Genomic DNA, 16,043 nt, shown 5'->3' on the forward strand with positions numbered 1-16,043 from the left:
ATGGGAAATTTCCTTTCCTTCCCTCTTCTCTTTTGGGAAGATTTCCTTTTTTATTTAAAATCTTTAGCTGTCTTGCCCTTTCTTAACTTCGGTGCCTTCCTGCTTCAACAGTCCAATCAACTGACTGTGAGCTAGCTGCACCCATTTCAAATCACCCTTATCTTTTCTTTTTTTCTTTAAATTGCTGGCCAGCCTTACCCGGGTGTCCATCAGCTCGTCCCTTCTTTCTCGGATCTCGGTAACGTCTTGGTAGAATCTCGGTAGGGACCTCCATTTGTAACGGTAACGCCCGCATTACTGTCACCCGTTCACCATGTCCGAGCGAGGGGCTGTGGATTAAAAAATAAGGGACAAGAGACAGCGGGTCATTTGCCTCAGCTGAATGCCGAATGCCAAATGCCGTTTATTGAAAGAGGGAGGAAACCTTAAATACAGGCTTACAGTACAATGGAAGATCCCCGGAGGGCAGAAGTTTGCTATTGAATGTTCTACATTCTTGCATCTAAGCTGTTAACGCCCAATATGCAGGATACACAAACAAGGAACTTCCCTAAAGCATTCAGGAAGGTGGATACCGGCAGGGAATTAGCATAGGGAGGACATCTGGTCAAGGTCGGCAAGCAGGCAACGGCTTTACTCAATATGGGAGGAGACCAGGGCCCTACAGCACACAAGTATCAACCAATGCTCAAGCATGTTGTATGTCAGAAAGGAAACCTGTAACTGAACATGGGGCTTCCGGCTGCCAAGCAGGGCTTCACCAGCAGGCAACCTTAGGCACCACATCAGGGAAGGAGGTAAGATCTTCCTCCAAGGAGGGAGATGCAGAGGAGTGTGCTGTTTAGTTTTTGGGTTTTTTTTTTTTTTTTTTTTTTTTTTTTTTTGTGGGGAGGGGTTGTCAACTTGATCCAAACTAGAGTCATCTGGGATGAGGAAGCCTCATTTTAGAAAATGCCTCCATAAGGTTGGCCAGTAGACAAGTCTGGAGCGCATTTTCTTGCTTGATGATTGATGCAGGGGGGCCCACCCAATTGTGGGTGGTGCCACTATTGTGGTTTGAATAAGAATGGCCCCCACAGGTTCATGTATTTGAATGCTTTAGGGAATGGTATATTTGAAAGGAGTAGGAGGTGTGGCCTTGGTGGGGAAGTGTGTCACCTGGGGGAGGGCTTTGAGGTTTAAATGCTCAAGCCAGGCACACCATATCTCTCTTCCTGCTGCCTTTGGATCAAGATGTAGAATTCTCAGCTGCCATGTCTGTCTGTGTGCTGTCATGGCCCTGCCATGAGGATAATGATCTAAACCTCTGAAACTAAATGCAAACCCCAATTAAACGCTTTCATTTTACAAGTTGCCGTGGTCATGGTGTCTCTTCACAGCAAAGAGCACTAAGACAGCCACCTGTTGGGGACACAAAGGTCTTTGCATCCACAGATAACTAGGGAAAGCAGGAATGTCAAACACACGGGGTTTTCCTGCCCAGAAAGCTGGGAGTAGATATTGTTAATGGCCTGGTGACTTTTTTGCTCTCTGTAGTAGCAGACTCCACCCACCTTTTGCTATAGGGGCAGACCTCACCTAACTCCCCAGTATGTTTATTCCAGACTCTCCCTCCCTAGCTCCCAGCTAGTGGAACCCATCCTTAGTGAGGTAATGTCACAGGTACTTGATGGCCTTCTGACCTCTGTGCAGTCTCAGTCAGAGACCACACCAGATCCTTTATCTATAGAACAGTTTATCTATAGAACCCATCTTGTAGCCACATGCACTTTGTAAAGGAGTTTCTAAGTAGTCCCACCTTAAGCTTTATTGTGTACCGGGAAATGGAATGATTGTCGCTTGGAAACTTTTTCCCAAATTGTACTGTGGTTTTTTCTTTGTTTGTTTGTTTGTTTTTTGTTTTTCGAGACAGAGTTTCTCTGTGCAGCTTTGAGCCTTTCCTGGATCTCACTCTGTAGCTCAGGCTGGCCTCAAACTCACAGAGATCTGCCTGGCTCTGCCTCCCGAGTGCCGGGATTAAAGGTGTGCGCCACCACCTCTCAGCTGTACTGTGTTTTAAATATGCTGACAATGAACCACCTGCATCAGACTCCCCAAGTCTGGTCCAGGTTGACAAAGTCCACCCGAACTGAGTTTCCATTCTCATCTCTTCATGGGTTTGCCTTCCTGCCTGGAAACCTGCAGGGTTCCTTCAGCCACCCTTGAGCAGGTGGTCCTGAGAGATATAACAAAGGAAGCTGAGAAAGCCATGGAGGTCAAGCCACTAAGCAACGTTGGTCCATGGCCTCTGCTTCAGTTCCTGCCTCCAGGTTCCTGCCCTACTTCAACTCCTGTCTTGGCTTCCCTCAGTGATGGACTGTGGATGGAATGTATAACTCAAAAAAGTCTTCTCTTCCCCAAGTTGTTTTTGGTCATGGTGTTTATCACAGCAGCAGAAAACTAACCAGGACTAGGGGATCATCAGTGTCTCAACGGTTGAGATGGAATGCTTTCCAGAAGCTCACAAGCACAGCTCCTGGAATTCTGACATCCTCTTCCTTAGGCCTGCTGGAGCCCGTCATCTGGATTGCCACACGACTGATGGAAAGGACATGTGCAGCCCAGCAGGTGCCTCCCCACTACGGCTCAGTTAGGGCCTAATGATGAGAAGCAGGAACAGGAGAGCAGTGTTGGGGCTGCCAAGATCCCTTTTTACATGTACAGGTACAGCTTGGGCAGGGAGAAGGCCAGATGGGAGGGCCTTCTTTTGATTCAGAGAGCCCAGACCCTTATTCGGGATGTTTGAGTCAATAGTGAGTTGCACAGTCCTCTCACTCATTGCAGATGTGCGTAGGGGAGCATGGTACATCTCAGGGAGGCCAAGTGTGCTCAGTGGGAGGTGTGGTGGGAAGGAATCAGGAAGAGAGGTGGCAGGCCTTCCACGAGAGCCACTGAGGAGCCTACTCTCTCCTCCGTCATATTCCAGCTCTTGACCTTTGGTTTATGATTATCCAGGAGCCAGCCAATGAGTGCCCAGGCTGAGGCTGCTCCCCAGAGCCGAGGCAAGTTCTAGCCGATTTTCTTTGGATGCCATTTAGAGGCCGAGACTGTCCTGAACGCTCTCAGCTCTATGGTACCAGGTGAGAGGCGAGATGGGCAAAGGCAGGCAGGGAGTCTCTAGTGGACCTGTAGTCTGACCATGTTCCTAGGGATTCAAGGTTGGGGTCGGGAGGGGTTGAATTGGGTGGGGTGTTTGGAGATGACCTTCTGCCCTTTTGGCAGATTTAATCTTCCCAGCCAGGGAGAAGAGGGTCTTCCGAAACTTACCCATGGGAACATGGGGTTCTGCTATCAACAGACCCTGAAGAGGAAGCCAATAGCTGTGGACACCACATCCTGTTTCTAGTGTACCGTCTTAAGGTATCAGAATAACAGGGAGCCAGTTACCGAGTAAGGAGGGAGGAGGAGACGGGACTAATCATGTCTGTGCTGCATACAGATCACCATTTTAAATCCTCAAAGCAAAGTTAGAAACCAAGTGTTATCTTACCCTGTCTGGGAGAAAGACACACAGGCTCAGAGAGGTAAAGTGACATGTCCAGGGTCACATGTCTAGAAAGGGAAGAACCTGGGGGTTAATCAGCTGTTGCTAACACCACATGTTTCCCCAGTGGTATTCTGCTTTTTCTTGGGTGATACTAAAAGACACACCCTTGAGCAAAGTCTACATGGCTCATGCGAGGCTGGGAGCAGGGTGGAGGGATGGAGGGAACTCAGATGGCTTCTACTCTCTCTTGCAGGGCTCAGGAAAGACGTGAAAAAGAGATCTCACTGCCTCTTGTGACTGCTGATATTTGAGACCCAGAAGTCTCCCCATGGCTCCTTATCACATCCGCACGTACCAGGAGAGGGACCGCAAAAGGGTGCTGGAATTGTTCTCCATGGGCATGGAAGAGCACATCCCTGCCACCTTCCGCCACCTGCTGAAACTGCCCCGAACCATCCTGCTATTACTTGGGGTGCCTCTTGCCACAGTCCTGGTGTCTGGCTCCTGGCTCCTGGCTGTTGTATGCATCGTCTTTCTGCTTCTCTTCTTGCGGTTCCTTGCCGGCCAGCCCTGGAAGAATTATGTGTCCATGTGTTTGCACACAGACATGGCTGACATCACTAAGTCCTACCTGAGTGTGTCTGGGTCAGGTTTCTGGGTGGCTGAGTCTGGGGGACAGGTAGTGGGGACAGTGGCTGCTCAGCCGGTCAAGGATCCTCCATTAGGGAGGAAGCAGCTGGAGCTTTTTCGCCTGTCTGTGTCCTCACAGCATCGAGGACAGGGGATGGCGAAAGCCCTGGTCAGAACTGTCCTCCAGTTTGCACGGGACCAGGGCTACAGTGACGTTGTCCTTGAGACCACTATCATACAGCAAGGTGCTGTGAGCCTCTATGAGTCTATGGGATTCCAAAAGACAGGCCTATTCTTAGTGGGTGGCATTGTCAGAAGAGTCATTGATTTTTTTGTAATTCGTTTTAAGTACCCACTCCCTTCTGCTCAGGAACCCAGACTTTGATCTTATTTCTTTCCATATCTGTCACACTCCATTTCACTGTAATGTAACAAGGAAACCCTCATATTTCAGTGGACAAATAATAAAGGCACCTTTTTCAGGCTCTTTCAATTGCTGTCTGTTTGACAATGGGTAAGATAATCCAGGCAATGGAGCCCTGTTTCCACTAAAGTCACCTTCCTGAAGGTGGCAAGGTTGTGGCTCTGATGATGTGGGAGTGATTTTCATGACTTGAACAGGGTGTGTGTCCCCTACTGGCAAAGGCTAGACCCAGTCCCATGGACCAGTATTAGCAAGTGGAGGCCAAGCATGGCATGTTCCCTCAGGTCCAGGGAGAGGATGTGTGACTGGAGTGTCTCAAACATACAACACTTGTGACTAAGGTTGGCTCCAGTCCCTGTCCCAAGCAACAGGGACTCTAGAACTTCTTAGGTCCCTTCAGCTTGACCATGTCACCCTGCAAGATACAGATATCTGGGCAGGTGGGGTGTGGCTCAGTGTTGCTGCCCGAGACGCTGCTTCTCTTTCTTGAAACTTCATCTCTAGCAATGCAGTGACATTTGGTGTCTTTTGTTATGTCACTTCTGAGCAAGTGACAAGAGGGTCCTCCTGATCAAGGTTGTCTAGGTTCCCCTTATTTGGTAAGGTGTGACTTCCAGGCAGTATTCAGGCATGGCGTTGCATCCTGCCGTCAGCTGTCTCCTTGGGGGATCTGGCTGACAGCTCTCTGCCACCATGATAACTCACTTTGTCAGCCCCATTTTCGTCAGCAGGCACTCTGCCAAAACATGGTGTTTGGTTAGACCCTCCATCTTCCTCCTGCAGCTCCTGAACTATCTCAGAAGAGCCAGTCCTGTCTTTCCAAGCCCCGCCCCCTCAGAGAATCTCTGAACAAAGGGAGGCATCCAAAAGCCCAGTTCTGCATTCTTGGCAGCTAAGGCAGCTAAGGCAGTTCCCACCCTGAAGCCCAAGTCCCCACCTAAAGTGATCAACTTTTGAACACACTTGGACAGAAACCCAGCTTATGGCAGACACATCATCACCCCTTGCCTACAAGCTGTATAATCTCCCTGCATTAGCTCGGGGGCTTGCTAGGCTTCTCTGGCCTTGCTTGATCTCTGGAACTGGAGAACCAACCCGGGAATTGCTTTGCTCAAATAAACCTGTTGTTACACTTTTTCAATTCAGCTTGATCTGGCTTCCTGCATTGGCAGAGAAACCTGTTATTGGGGGACAAAAAACCTATTATCTTGTTGCTGAAACCCAGGAAGAGTTGAGGTCTCCCACCTGCTGGGCTCCAGCAATTTAGGTAACCACTCCCTTTATCTTTCTCTCTGTCAGATGTGATCAACTTTTAACTCAGGACAAGTTATCTGTTACTCAGTCACCACCTACAGAAGTAGTGGATATCTCTTTCTGGGTCCAGGACCCTTGGGATCCCTTGCCAAGCCGTGGCCGTGCCAGGCAAAGCCTGTCCATTCTGGAGCAGAGACATTCTCTGTTCTGGGGGACCTTTTTGTTAGGAGACATCCTTCCCAAAGGCTACACCCATCCCTACTGCTTGACTCCAGGCTTTCGAGTGGGATGCCTCATCCTAGCCTTCAGTCCCCAGCACAGCCTTACAAGTGGGCAACACTGGATCTAATCCTGATCCTAGGTTTAAAATGTATCCAAATTTGTGGGCTGACTCTTACCATACACTATAAACAATGGTTTGAGCTCCCTTATCCAGGGCTTTTGATCTCTGCACTCCTGCTCCTCCCTCCGTAGCCAGTGCTGGTGGCCTCGGTTTTTTGTCCAGGGTTCTGGTGGCTCCAGATGCTTTTTCTCCCAGGGACTGACCCTGAGCCCTCCACCCTGACTGAGCTGCCGAGTCACTGGCACCCCCACTTCTTCCCTTCCTCTTGGTTCTCTTGTCTCTTCCCTGTTCTGTCCATCTGTCTGTCCACCTCTCCATGTCCCCACTCCAATGTGGCCTTTCACACTTTCCCTCCCCCGCCCTCAATAAACCTCTTGCACTCATTCTGTTGCACGTGGTGTGATCTCTTAATGCCATACCTTGGCCCAGCCCACCAGAAGGTACCTACTTTGACTTTTTAAAAAATCTTTTCACTGGGGGCTAGAGAGTTGGCTCAGAGGTTAAGAGAACTGACTGCTCTTTCAGGGGTCTGGAGTTCAATTCCCAGCAACCATATGGTGGCTCACAACCATCTATAATGAAATCTGGTGCCCTCTTCTGGTGTGCAGACATACATACAAACAGAACACTGTATACATAATAAATAAATAAATCTTTTTTTTTTAAATCTTTTCACTGGTTGTAGATGCAACCAGCCTTCTTATTAAATAAGAGACACAGAACCAATGCAAAGAAGAAAGCCAAGAGGTCAGAGCTAAGAGCTAAAACCTTACCCTTCCTCCTGCAGTGGTCCTACCTCTCCAAACTCACTACCCCTGTGTTAATGTCTTTATATAGTGTTCCTGTTCTGCCTTCTCATTGGTTGTAAACCCAACCACATGACCGCCTCATCACGGCCTGTCTGTATAGGCCTCCAGGTTTTCCTTGCTTGGTATTGAGATTAAAGGCATGTGTGTCCAATAATGGCTGTATCCCTGAACACACAGAGACTTACCCAGCTCTGCATACCAAGTGCTGGGATTACAAGTATACACCACCACTGCCCTGCTTTCCTATGGCTTGCTAATAGCTCTGACCCCCAGGCAACTTTATTTATTAACATACAAATAACATTTTAATACAAATAAAATATCACCATAACTGGTGCGAAAGAATCACAAGGCTCTCCTGGCATTATGTCTGGCCATGCTGGGATCCTACCCATCAGTTCCACCAAAAACAGATATCTGCTTTCTCTATTTGTTTCTGCTGTCCTACCCTAAGCTTCATAAATGCCCTTGTTGTGGCCACATCGCAAGACCCCCGAGCTGATATCCGATGCAAAACACAAAGGGGTTTATTGATAACAAGCAATCCCGGACTTGATCTGTGTCCAACATCCGACACAGGAGGACAGCACTGAACTATCAGGGTGAGGGATTTTTAAAGGGAAAAACCACAAGCAGGGTGGTACAAGCCTTTGCATCATATGATTGTGTGAGGGTATGTAACCTTTGAATATACTGGTTGGGGCTTACAGTTATCATTTTGGGGCAAAGCATGGACAAGTCCTAGGCTTTGTCCTTGAGCTGCCATGGAGGCTGGCTGGCCTCACACATTCACATGGTCCATGCACATAGCTCTAATTTGGTGAGGGGTCCCAGACAGTAAACAACTGGCTGAACCTTGAGCAGTCAGAGTACGTGCAGAAAGGGAGCTACTGCAAGGACTATGTCTTTTGTTCATGGCCCTCCCAGAAACTGCTTGCTCAAGTCTCAGGAAACTGAAATTGAGGCCTGATCTCTGAGAGAAGACTGACAGCCTGTTATGGTATCTGCTTGGTCCTTTCACCCTGTCCTTACTTTTGTTACAACAGGAGAGTTAGAGCCAGAGAGGCCAGCTTCTGGGTGCCTGTTCTCCTTACAGCATCTACTGATCTAATCTCAATAAGGTATGTATGGATCATTTGTCTATAAATTTGATTCCAAATTCTAGAGTCTTCAGCTGCTGCCTCCCTCTGCCCTGTGTTACCATCGACGTGGGTACAAGTGTGCTTGTTGGCTCCTGCAGCCTCCTGCATCCAGTGGAAATCTCCTCTCTAGCTCTCTCCCCTCTCTCAGCAGCCTGGGCGATCCACACCTTAAGCTCTAGGCTGTGGTATTATTCCACTTGGCTCTGACTCTTTTGGCCTGCTGATACACATGGACATCTCCCTTGACTTCTCCCTCCTGGTTTTCTCTTGCCTTGCAGCCAAACTGATGATCCCAACAATGACCTGCTTTGATAACCTCTCTCGCTCCCTCCACATGGTTTAAAATTTATATAATTTGTAACAAAGTCTGTTTCCTGCAGAAAGTTTTGTCTCCTTGTTAGAAAAATGTTGTCTATTTTGTATGTATGGATGGATCTGTGCTTGTAAGACTTCTTGCAGATATGGAGCCACACAAAATTGTATCAGGCTCAAGTAAAAGTATAAATGTATGTGGCCAATGCATGTTTGTTTCTGACTGGTCTGGGACACATGAGTTTACTATGTTCCATGTGTCTTGGTGATGTTCAGCAGTTACTGTAACAACTAGCTGCCTGGGCTCAGAATTTGCTTCTGGGTTTTCTGGCCACTGAATCTGATGTGATAACAAATATAACATGTCATTTGGGTATAAATGATATTAAATTGTTTTATGCTGTTCTAATTTATTAAAAAAGTAAGAACAATTCATTTGGTATTGGTTTTAGAGACGCTGAATAGTTTACACTTTTGAAATTTGGTTGTGCCTTCTACAAATTATGATTGTGCTGTATGTCTTCATTCTTGAAATAAAAACGTACTTTAGTTGGATATTACCAGAATACACAGTTGAGAGATCTTAAACTTCTTTAAAAGAAAATTTTAAAGTTTTACAGAAAGTTAAAGTAAACTGATCTTTTTAAGAAACAGTTTTAAAATGCTTAAATTTGTAAGGCTATGGGATATCTTAAAATTTATAAGACATTTTATTATAATTCCTTTGTTAACGTATGATCTTAATCCTCAAATGATTCAAGAATCTGAGAATATGGCATTTTAATTGTTTAATAAAAAGATTTTTATGATAGAGAGACAGGCCAGCTCCTGGCAGCGCCCCATCTCTTCCAAAGCAGATGGATGGACATAGAGAACCTCCACCTGGAGCTTGCTTTAAATGTGGCAGAGCTGGTCACAGGGTGATAAAAACCTGCCTTTCACCTCAGCTGCTGCCAAGGCCCTGTCCAGACTGTGGACAAGCAGGACGTGGGGAGTTGATTGCCCTGCTTTGCCTAGACAAGGTAGGCTGGTCCCTGCCAAGTTCCTACTCCACAGGAAAGTGTGTCAGATCTTCTGGACTTGGCAGAGAAAGACTGATGCTGCCCTGGGACCTCTGTCCCTTATGACCATGGAGGATCCTGAGGTAGCTGCTTTGGTGGCCAGTAAGTCCCTGTAATTTTTAATAGATGCAGAAGCTGCTTGGTCTGTACTTCTGCTTACTCAGGTGAAATTTATCCTTCTTAGATCTGATGGAGTTTGATGACTAGGCTACTGATAGCTCCACCAGTTGGACAACCCTACCCATCCACCCACTCACCCAAGGCGACAAACACCTTGGTAGTTCATTAGTTAAGTTTCTTGTTAAAAAAATTAATACAAACAAGTTTGCCTTGTTCACAGCCTTCATAGTAAAAAATGAACAGGTTTCAGAGGTAACTTTCCACTAAAGAAACACAGAAAAATGAAAACATATAAATGTAAGTTGTTAAGTAAATGATTTAAGGTGTATAAAGATGCTTCCAACTTAAGTCCCCTTTCCATGCTATTTTTACCCTGGAATTTCAGAGGCTCAGAGTTTTAGCATTGACAAATGGAGTTCTGATAAACTGGTAGAGCACTGACTATTTATTATTCAGTCAAAGCTCAAGATTTTAAATTTCCTTTGGTTGTCTTCTAAGTATAGACTTAAACGTGTGTCTCTTTGGGCTAAAACATATATCAGGCTCTCTAGACACAGGAAAAATGTTCATGCCTTTTAACCCAAAGCCATACTATGTGTAAATCTGTTCCAGTTGTTTTACAGACACCTGCATGTTTCTGGGGAAAGAGTACTGCTACTGTATCAGTGAGTCTGGCCTGGTGGAAACTGACAGCAGTCACTCCATGGATTGTCTGAACAACTTCATCAATACAACCAGGGAACATCTCCGTTCCTTTCTTTCTGGAAATTTTCACTCTTCCCATGGCTAGCCCCATTTGTAGGGCTAATGCTAATAATGTATTTTTTCTCCTAGCAACTTGCCTTCTCCAATTCCTCCAGGAATGGATTCATGAGGTCTCCAGAGTGGCAGTTAACTGAATGCTTCTTCACTGATACCTCCTGCTGAGCACAAGTCCGATGACTCCTGACTCCCCTTCCCCACATCATCCCATGCCAACAGGAAATAGCCAGATTTTAACCTGTGCCCATATACCCAAAAAAGTCTGGATGTTTGGTTGGAACCTTCCAGTCTATTCATGCAGCTCCTGCACAGTCTTAGAAATACCAGTCCTATCTTTCCAAAGGCACCATAAAGCCCATTTCTGCATTCTTGGTGGCTAATGGCAGTTCCTACCCTGAAGCCCAAGTCCACACATAAAGCATTCAGCTTTTGACCACACTTGGGCACACACCCAGCTTGTGGTGGACATGTCATCACCCTTCCCCTACAAGCTATGTCATCTCCCTGCTTTAGTTCAGGTGAATGGCTTCTCTGGCCTCTGTCTCTGGGACTGGAGGATTCACTTGGGAGTTGCTTTGCTCAAATAAATATGTTGTTATACTTTTTCAATTCAGCTTAATCTGGCTAAGCCTTAGTAACTTGCTTCTCAGGAACAGGTGTCCCTCTGTGTACAGTACACACAGGTCTCCTTGCTCTTTGCTGTGTTGCTGAGCACCACAGTCCCAGTGCCCTCCTGTCTCTCATAACTCAATCATTCAAGCCTGTGTCCCTGTCCATCTTAACTAGGCCACTATCCACAGCACGTTTGTGTTACATTGAACCCTGTATCAGTTGAATTCTTAATTATGGACCCTAAAGACAACTCTGTGTGTCAGGAAGGTGCTGGACTTGCCTCACCAAATCTCTCTTTCTCTCCTTACACCAGCTCTCCCCATGCAGCAAAGGCAGATCTCGGGGGTCACAGGACAAGACATAAGGGAGGTTTCTTAACCCTGTACTTTGCAATGTATAGACAATAGCGATGAAATAGCTCTTCTTTTCCATATTATCTATGGGATCTGGATGCTGGAAGCCAGATGACATATACAAAGAGTACCAACAGGACAAGGTATATTGTCATTGTAAGATGAGTAGGAGTCCTGGGAAGGACTGAATGCCATGTGAAGTGCCAGTCCCTCAGTGATAGAACTCTACTGAACCAAAGATTCTCATGTTATTTGACTTTTTATGGAAAAATAAAACCAACATCTGTTCCCCCAGAAATCACACCCATAGTCTATCTTGGTGTGTTCACTGAGGTTACTTATGGGAGCACCTGTGAGGGGTTACTGAGGGGCACATGGAAAGAAGACTCAGAGAGCATGGTAACCAAAAGCCAGCTCTAGATGGATGATGACCAGAGTCTTTTGTATACCCTGCATCTGAGAGTCTTCACACCAGCAGTAACTTGTTAACTGCTTGTAGAATCTTCAGGAGGTCCCATGAATCTTGTAGTTTTCTTGGGAGTTTCATGAGTCTCCCTTTATCTTTACAAGGGAATATTTCAGTCTGGAGGAAATAGCTACACAACATGATACCCCTTTCTGCACTAATTTCTTTCAGCTCACTCTCCCTTCATGTTGCTTGAGCCATGTGCAGGGTGATATAGATGCCAACAGTACAGACCACAGCAAAAGACACTTATTCTCAGTAGTTTGACTGGTTGTGGGTCTGCACTGTAACCACTGACTACTATGGAAAATAGGTTTCTTTCCACAATCATGGGCGACAGCCTGAGCAGTCTACCCAAATGAGCAGTAATGTTTAGAAGGCAATTCATAAACAGACAACATCCATTTAACAACAACAATAAAATGACATTAGCTTCTGTCCTGGAGCATATGACTGCTCCAGCCAAAGGTTCCAGTCCACTTATACTGGCAAATATAAATTCTCTCTTGAGAAGTGTGTCTTAAATACAATCAGAAAACAGTTGGTTGCACCCATAACAACTATGGCACTTTCACACTGTCTCATTTGGGATTACGATTGCCGTGACAAAACACTATTGTAGCAGGCTTTCTTTTGGCCACCAACAAGCTCCCAAATCAAGACATGGAGACTTACTATTAGTTATGAATGCTCAGTCTTAACGTAGGCTTGTTTCTTCCTAGCTCTTATAACTTAGTTTAACCTGTTTCTCTTCATCTGTTTTTCCTCGCAGCTTTTTCTCTTTACTTTATTCTGTATGTCCTACTTTCACTGCTTCCTTTGTGTCTGGCTGTCTGGCTGTCCAGCTGTCTGGCCCCAGGTGTCTCCTTCTCTTTCTCCTTCTCTTTCTCTCTCCTCTCCTTCCTCCAGCCTAGATTCCTCCTCCTATTTATTCTTTCTGCCTGCCAGCCCTGCCTATTTCTCAAATGCCTAGCTATCAACAATTCAGCTTTTTATTAGACTAAACAGGTGCCTTAGGCAGGCAAGGTAAAACAGCAACACATCATTACATAATTAAAAAATCCAGCATAAACAAATGTAGCATGTCTTTGCACCATTAAAGAAATACAACATAAACAAATGTAACACATTTTTACTCCCCCCCCCCCGCCCCCGGAACTTAGAGCTGAACCCAGGGCCTTGTGCTTGCTAGGAAAGCACTCTACCACTGAGCTAAATCCCCAGCCCCTTACATTGTTAAAGTAATATTCCACAACATAAACAAATGTAACATATCTTTGCCTAGGTAAAGTAATTTTCCACAACACACTATCACCAAAAACAAGTTGGGGAGAAAAGGATTTTTTTGGCTTACATATCACAGTTCATTGAAGGAAGCCAAAGCAGGAATTCAAACCTAATGGTGGGAACGTGGAGGTAGGAGCTGATGCAGAGGCCATAGAGGATTTCTGCTTCCTGGCTTGTTCCTTATAGATTACTCAGCTTGCTTTAATATAGCATGTAGGATCACCAGGCCAGGGGTGGCCCCTACCACAGTGGGTATCTCTGTGGGGTCCTATAAGAAAGTTTAGTTTGTTTGGTCTCAATAGGGATAGCTGTAGAGTCTACAGTTAGTCTCAGAGTAATGGGTAAAATTGTCTGATATTCTGGATAGAAGTGCAGTATGATGGACCATCTCATCTCGGAACTGTCCAAACAAATTACCAGTCCAAGGCTGATTATTGAGTAATGTTCTTAGATACAAAGGCGTCTTTCTGGACTGAGCAGAGTCATTATTGTGAGGCCCCAGCTTCCTTCTGGAAACTTCAGAGATTGCTATTGGAAAGACTTATAGTTCACTGTGGATAACTTGAACATTATTAATATCAAAATGGAAAGTTTGTGTTTAGGATGATTTCAGGAAGGATTTCCAGAAATCAAGGATAAGCATGGAAAGAAATAGAATCTTGAGAACAATGGTGCCTAGATTATTGGTTTTATTCTTTCTCATACCAGGTGGCTCTTCTGATATGAGACAGAATCTCCTAATTTGTCTTTTAGCAATATGAATGTGTTAGAGAAGGAGAGAGCCACATTCCAACTCCAAAGCCAACTTGATTTATAATTGAATTGGGACCACAACTATTCTAGAGCTAAAGAGATATTGATATTAGGCAGTGAGATATTACCCTGTAGAGTATATTGTTACCAATATATCCTTTCTTTATACAGTAGACATCTAGGTGTCCAAGGCCTTATGATTTCTTGAAGATGGGTATTTCAATTATCCTTTAATGACAAAAAAAAAAACCCAGAACCCTACCCCGACCCTTGTTTGTTGAGTTTTGTTTTTACATCTTGTAGAGTTGTCACATCAGTGGATGAGCTATTACTTCTTATCAAGAGGTTTCTCCTGTTCAAATCAAATTTTTGTTAATTTTGTTGGTATCCATAGCTTTTCTTGTCCCATAGAAACAAAAGCAAAACCCCTTCCCCAATATAGGACATATCTTGTTTTCCATTCTGAGGTCAACACATCTTTGATGCAAACTGGTTGGTTTAGCTCAAGAGGTTTTTTCTGTTGTCTAATGTCTCTCCACAGCTGTTTTCCCTTTCTCATTAGCATTGAGAAAATGTGAGGTTAATAAAGCATTATGTAATCTATTTCTAGGGATCATTGTTACCGCTCTTTGTTTATTTACCATATCCTTAAAGTTCAATTGGATCTTCCTATGACATCTTGTGGGACTGTGTGGCATACATGTAATATGTTTTATATTGTAATAAGAAAAAATGTCTCATTTTATTTGAGACATATGCTGGAGCATTGTTAGTCTTAATTTGTACAGGTATTTCCATGATGGCCATAACTTCTAATAGGTGTATAATCACAGAGTCAGCCTCTACAGAACTCATAGTTCTGCCCATTGAAATCCTGAGTAGGTGTCAATGGTGTGGTATACATATTTTAATCTTCCAAATTCTACAAAATGAAACACATCCATCTGCCAAATTTCATTTCTTTGTATACCTTTAGAATTGCTTCCTGCAGGTAATGGAGTTTGGTTATAGAAGGAACAAGTAGGACATTATTTTACAATTTCCTTGGCTTGTTACCAAGTGATGGAAAAGTCCTTTTTCAAACTTTTGCTATTTACATGGTGTTTCTTATGAAATTCTGAAGCTTCTAGCACATTACCTATTAATAATTGATCAATCTCATCATTACCTTGTGCTAGAGACTGGTCAAACCTGTATTTAGCTCTGATGTATGTTTTATATATATAGGATGTTCCCTATTTCTGATGATTTTTGTAATTGTATAAATAGTGAAGTTAATTCTGTATTATCAGGAATAAATTCAGCAGTTTCAATATGTAAATCAACTCTCTCTGCATATTGAGAGCCAGTAACTATATTGAGAGGTTCCATGAAGTCCTTTAGTACCATAAGAAAGGCATACAGTTCTGCCTTTTGTACAGAATTGTAGGGGCTTTGAACCACTTTACTTAAGCCTCCTGATCTACATCCTATCTTTCCTGATTTATTTGCACCAGTATAGAATGTGGGGATTTCAGAGATTGGTTTTTGCCATACAATGTGAGGAAGGATCCATTCGGTTCTTTTTATGAATTCTATTCTCTTGCTTTTCAGACAACAATTGTTAATCTCTCCCAAAAAGTTACTGCAGGTTCTTTGCCAGTATTTTTTTTTTATCATTCCATAAAGAGGAAATTTCCTCATTAGTTAAAGGTATTTTAATTTCTGCTGGGTCTATTCCTGTCAATTGACAAAGTCTTAATTTTCCTTTTAGAATCAAATCAGAGATCTTTTTTACATAAGTCTTTAACTTCTGGCTCAGTTTACATGGTAGAAATATCCATTCCAATATGATATCTTCCCTCTACTCAAAATCCCTGTGGGAGAGTGTCTGGAGGGGAGTATGAGCAGAATGCATTTAAGTTCTGGATTCACATGATCCACATGTGCCTCTCATATTTCCTTTTCTGCTGGAGCCAATTCTTTTTCAGATTCAGCTGATAATTCTCTTGGACTATTTAAGTCCTTGTCCCCTTTGAGGGTATTGGCCAAATTTACTAGTCCATCTTTAGGTATTCTGATGATGGTCTATAAGTTGGAAATGCTTCCTAACAATTTTTGAAAATCATTAAGAGTCCACAGTCACTCTCTCCTGAGTTGTACCTTTTGGGGACTAATTTTTTTGTAGATCTATCTTATATCTTAAGTAA

General features: G+C 44.2%; 1 protein-coding gene across 1 annotated transcript; it reads left to right on the forward strand.

The window, feature by feature from the left end:
• The first annotated feature begins 3,783 nt into the window (after window positions 1-3,783).
• Window positions 3,784-4,541, forward strand: LOC131905965 (N-acetyltransferase 8-like). The gene has a single exon (XM_059256757.1). The coding sequence runs from the start codon at window positions 3,855-3,857 to the stop codon at window positions 4,539-4,541; it is 687 nt and encodes a 228-aa protein (XP_059112740.1). The 5' UTR covers window positions 3,784-3,854.
• Window positions 4,542-16,043: the final 11,502 nt, after the last annotated feature.

Source organism: Peromyscus eremicus, chromosome 3 (genome assembly GCF_949786415.1).
Source record: "Peromyscus eremicus chromosome 3, PerEre_H2_v1, whole genome shotgun sequence".
Lineage (NCBI taxonomy): Eukaryota > Metazoa > Chordata > Mammalia > Rodentia > Cricetidae > Peromyscus > Peromyscus eremicus.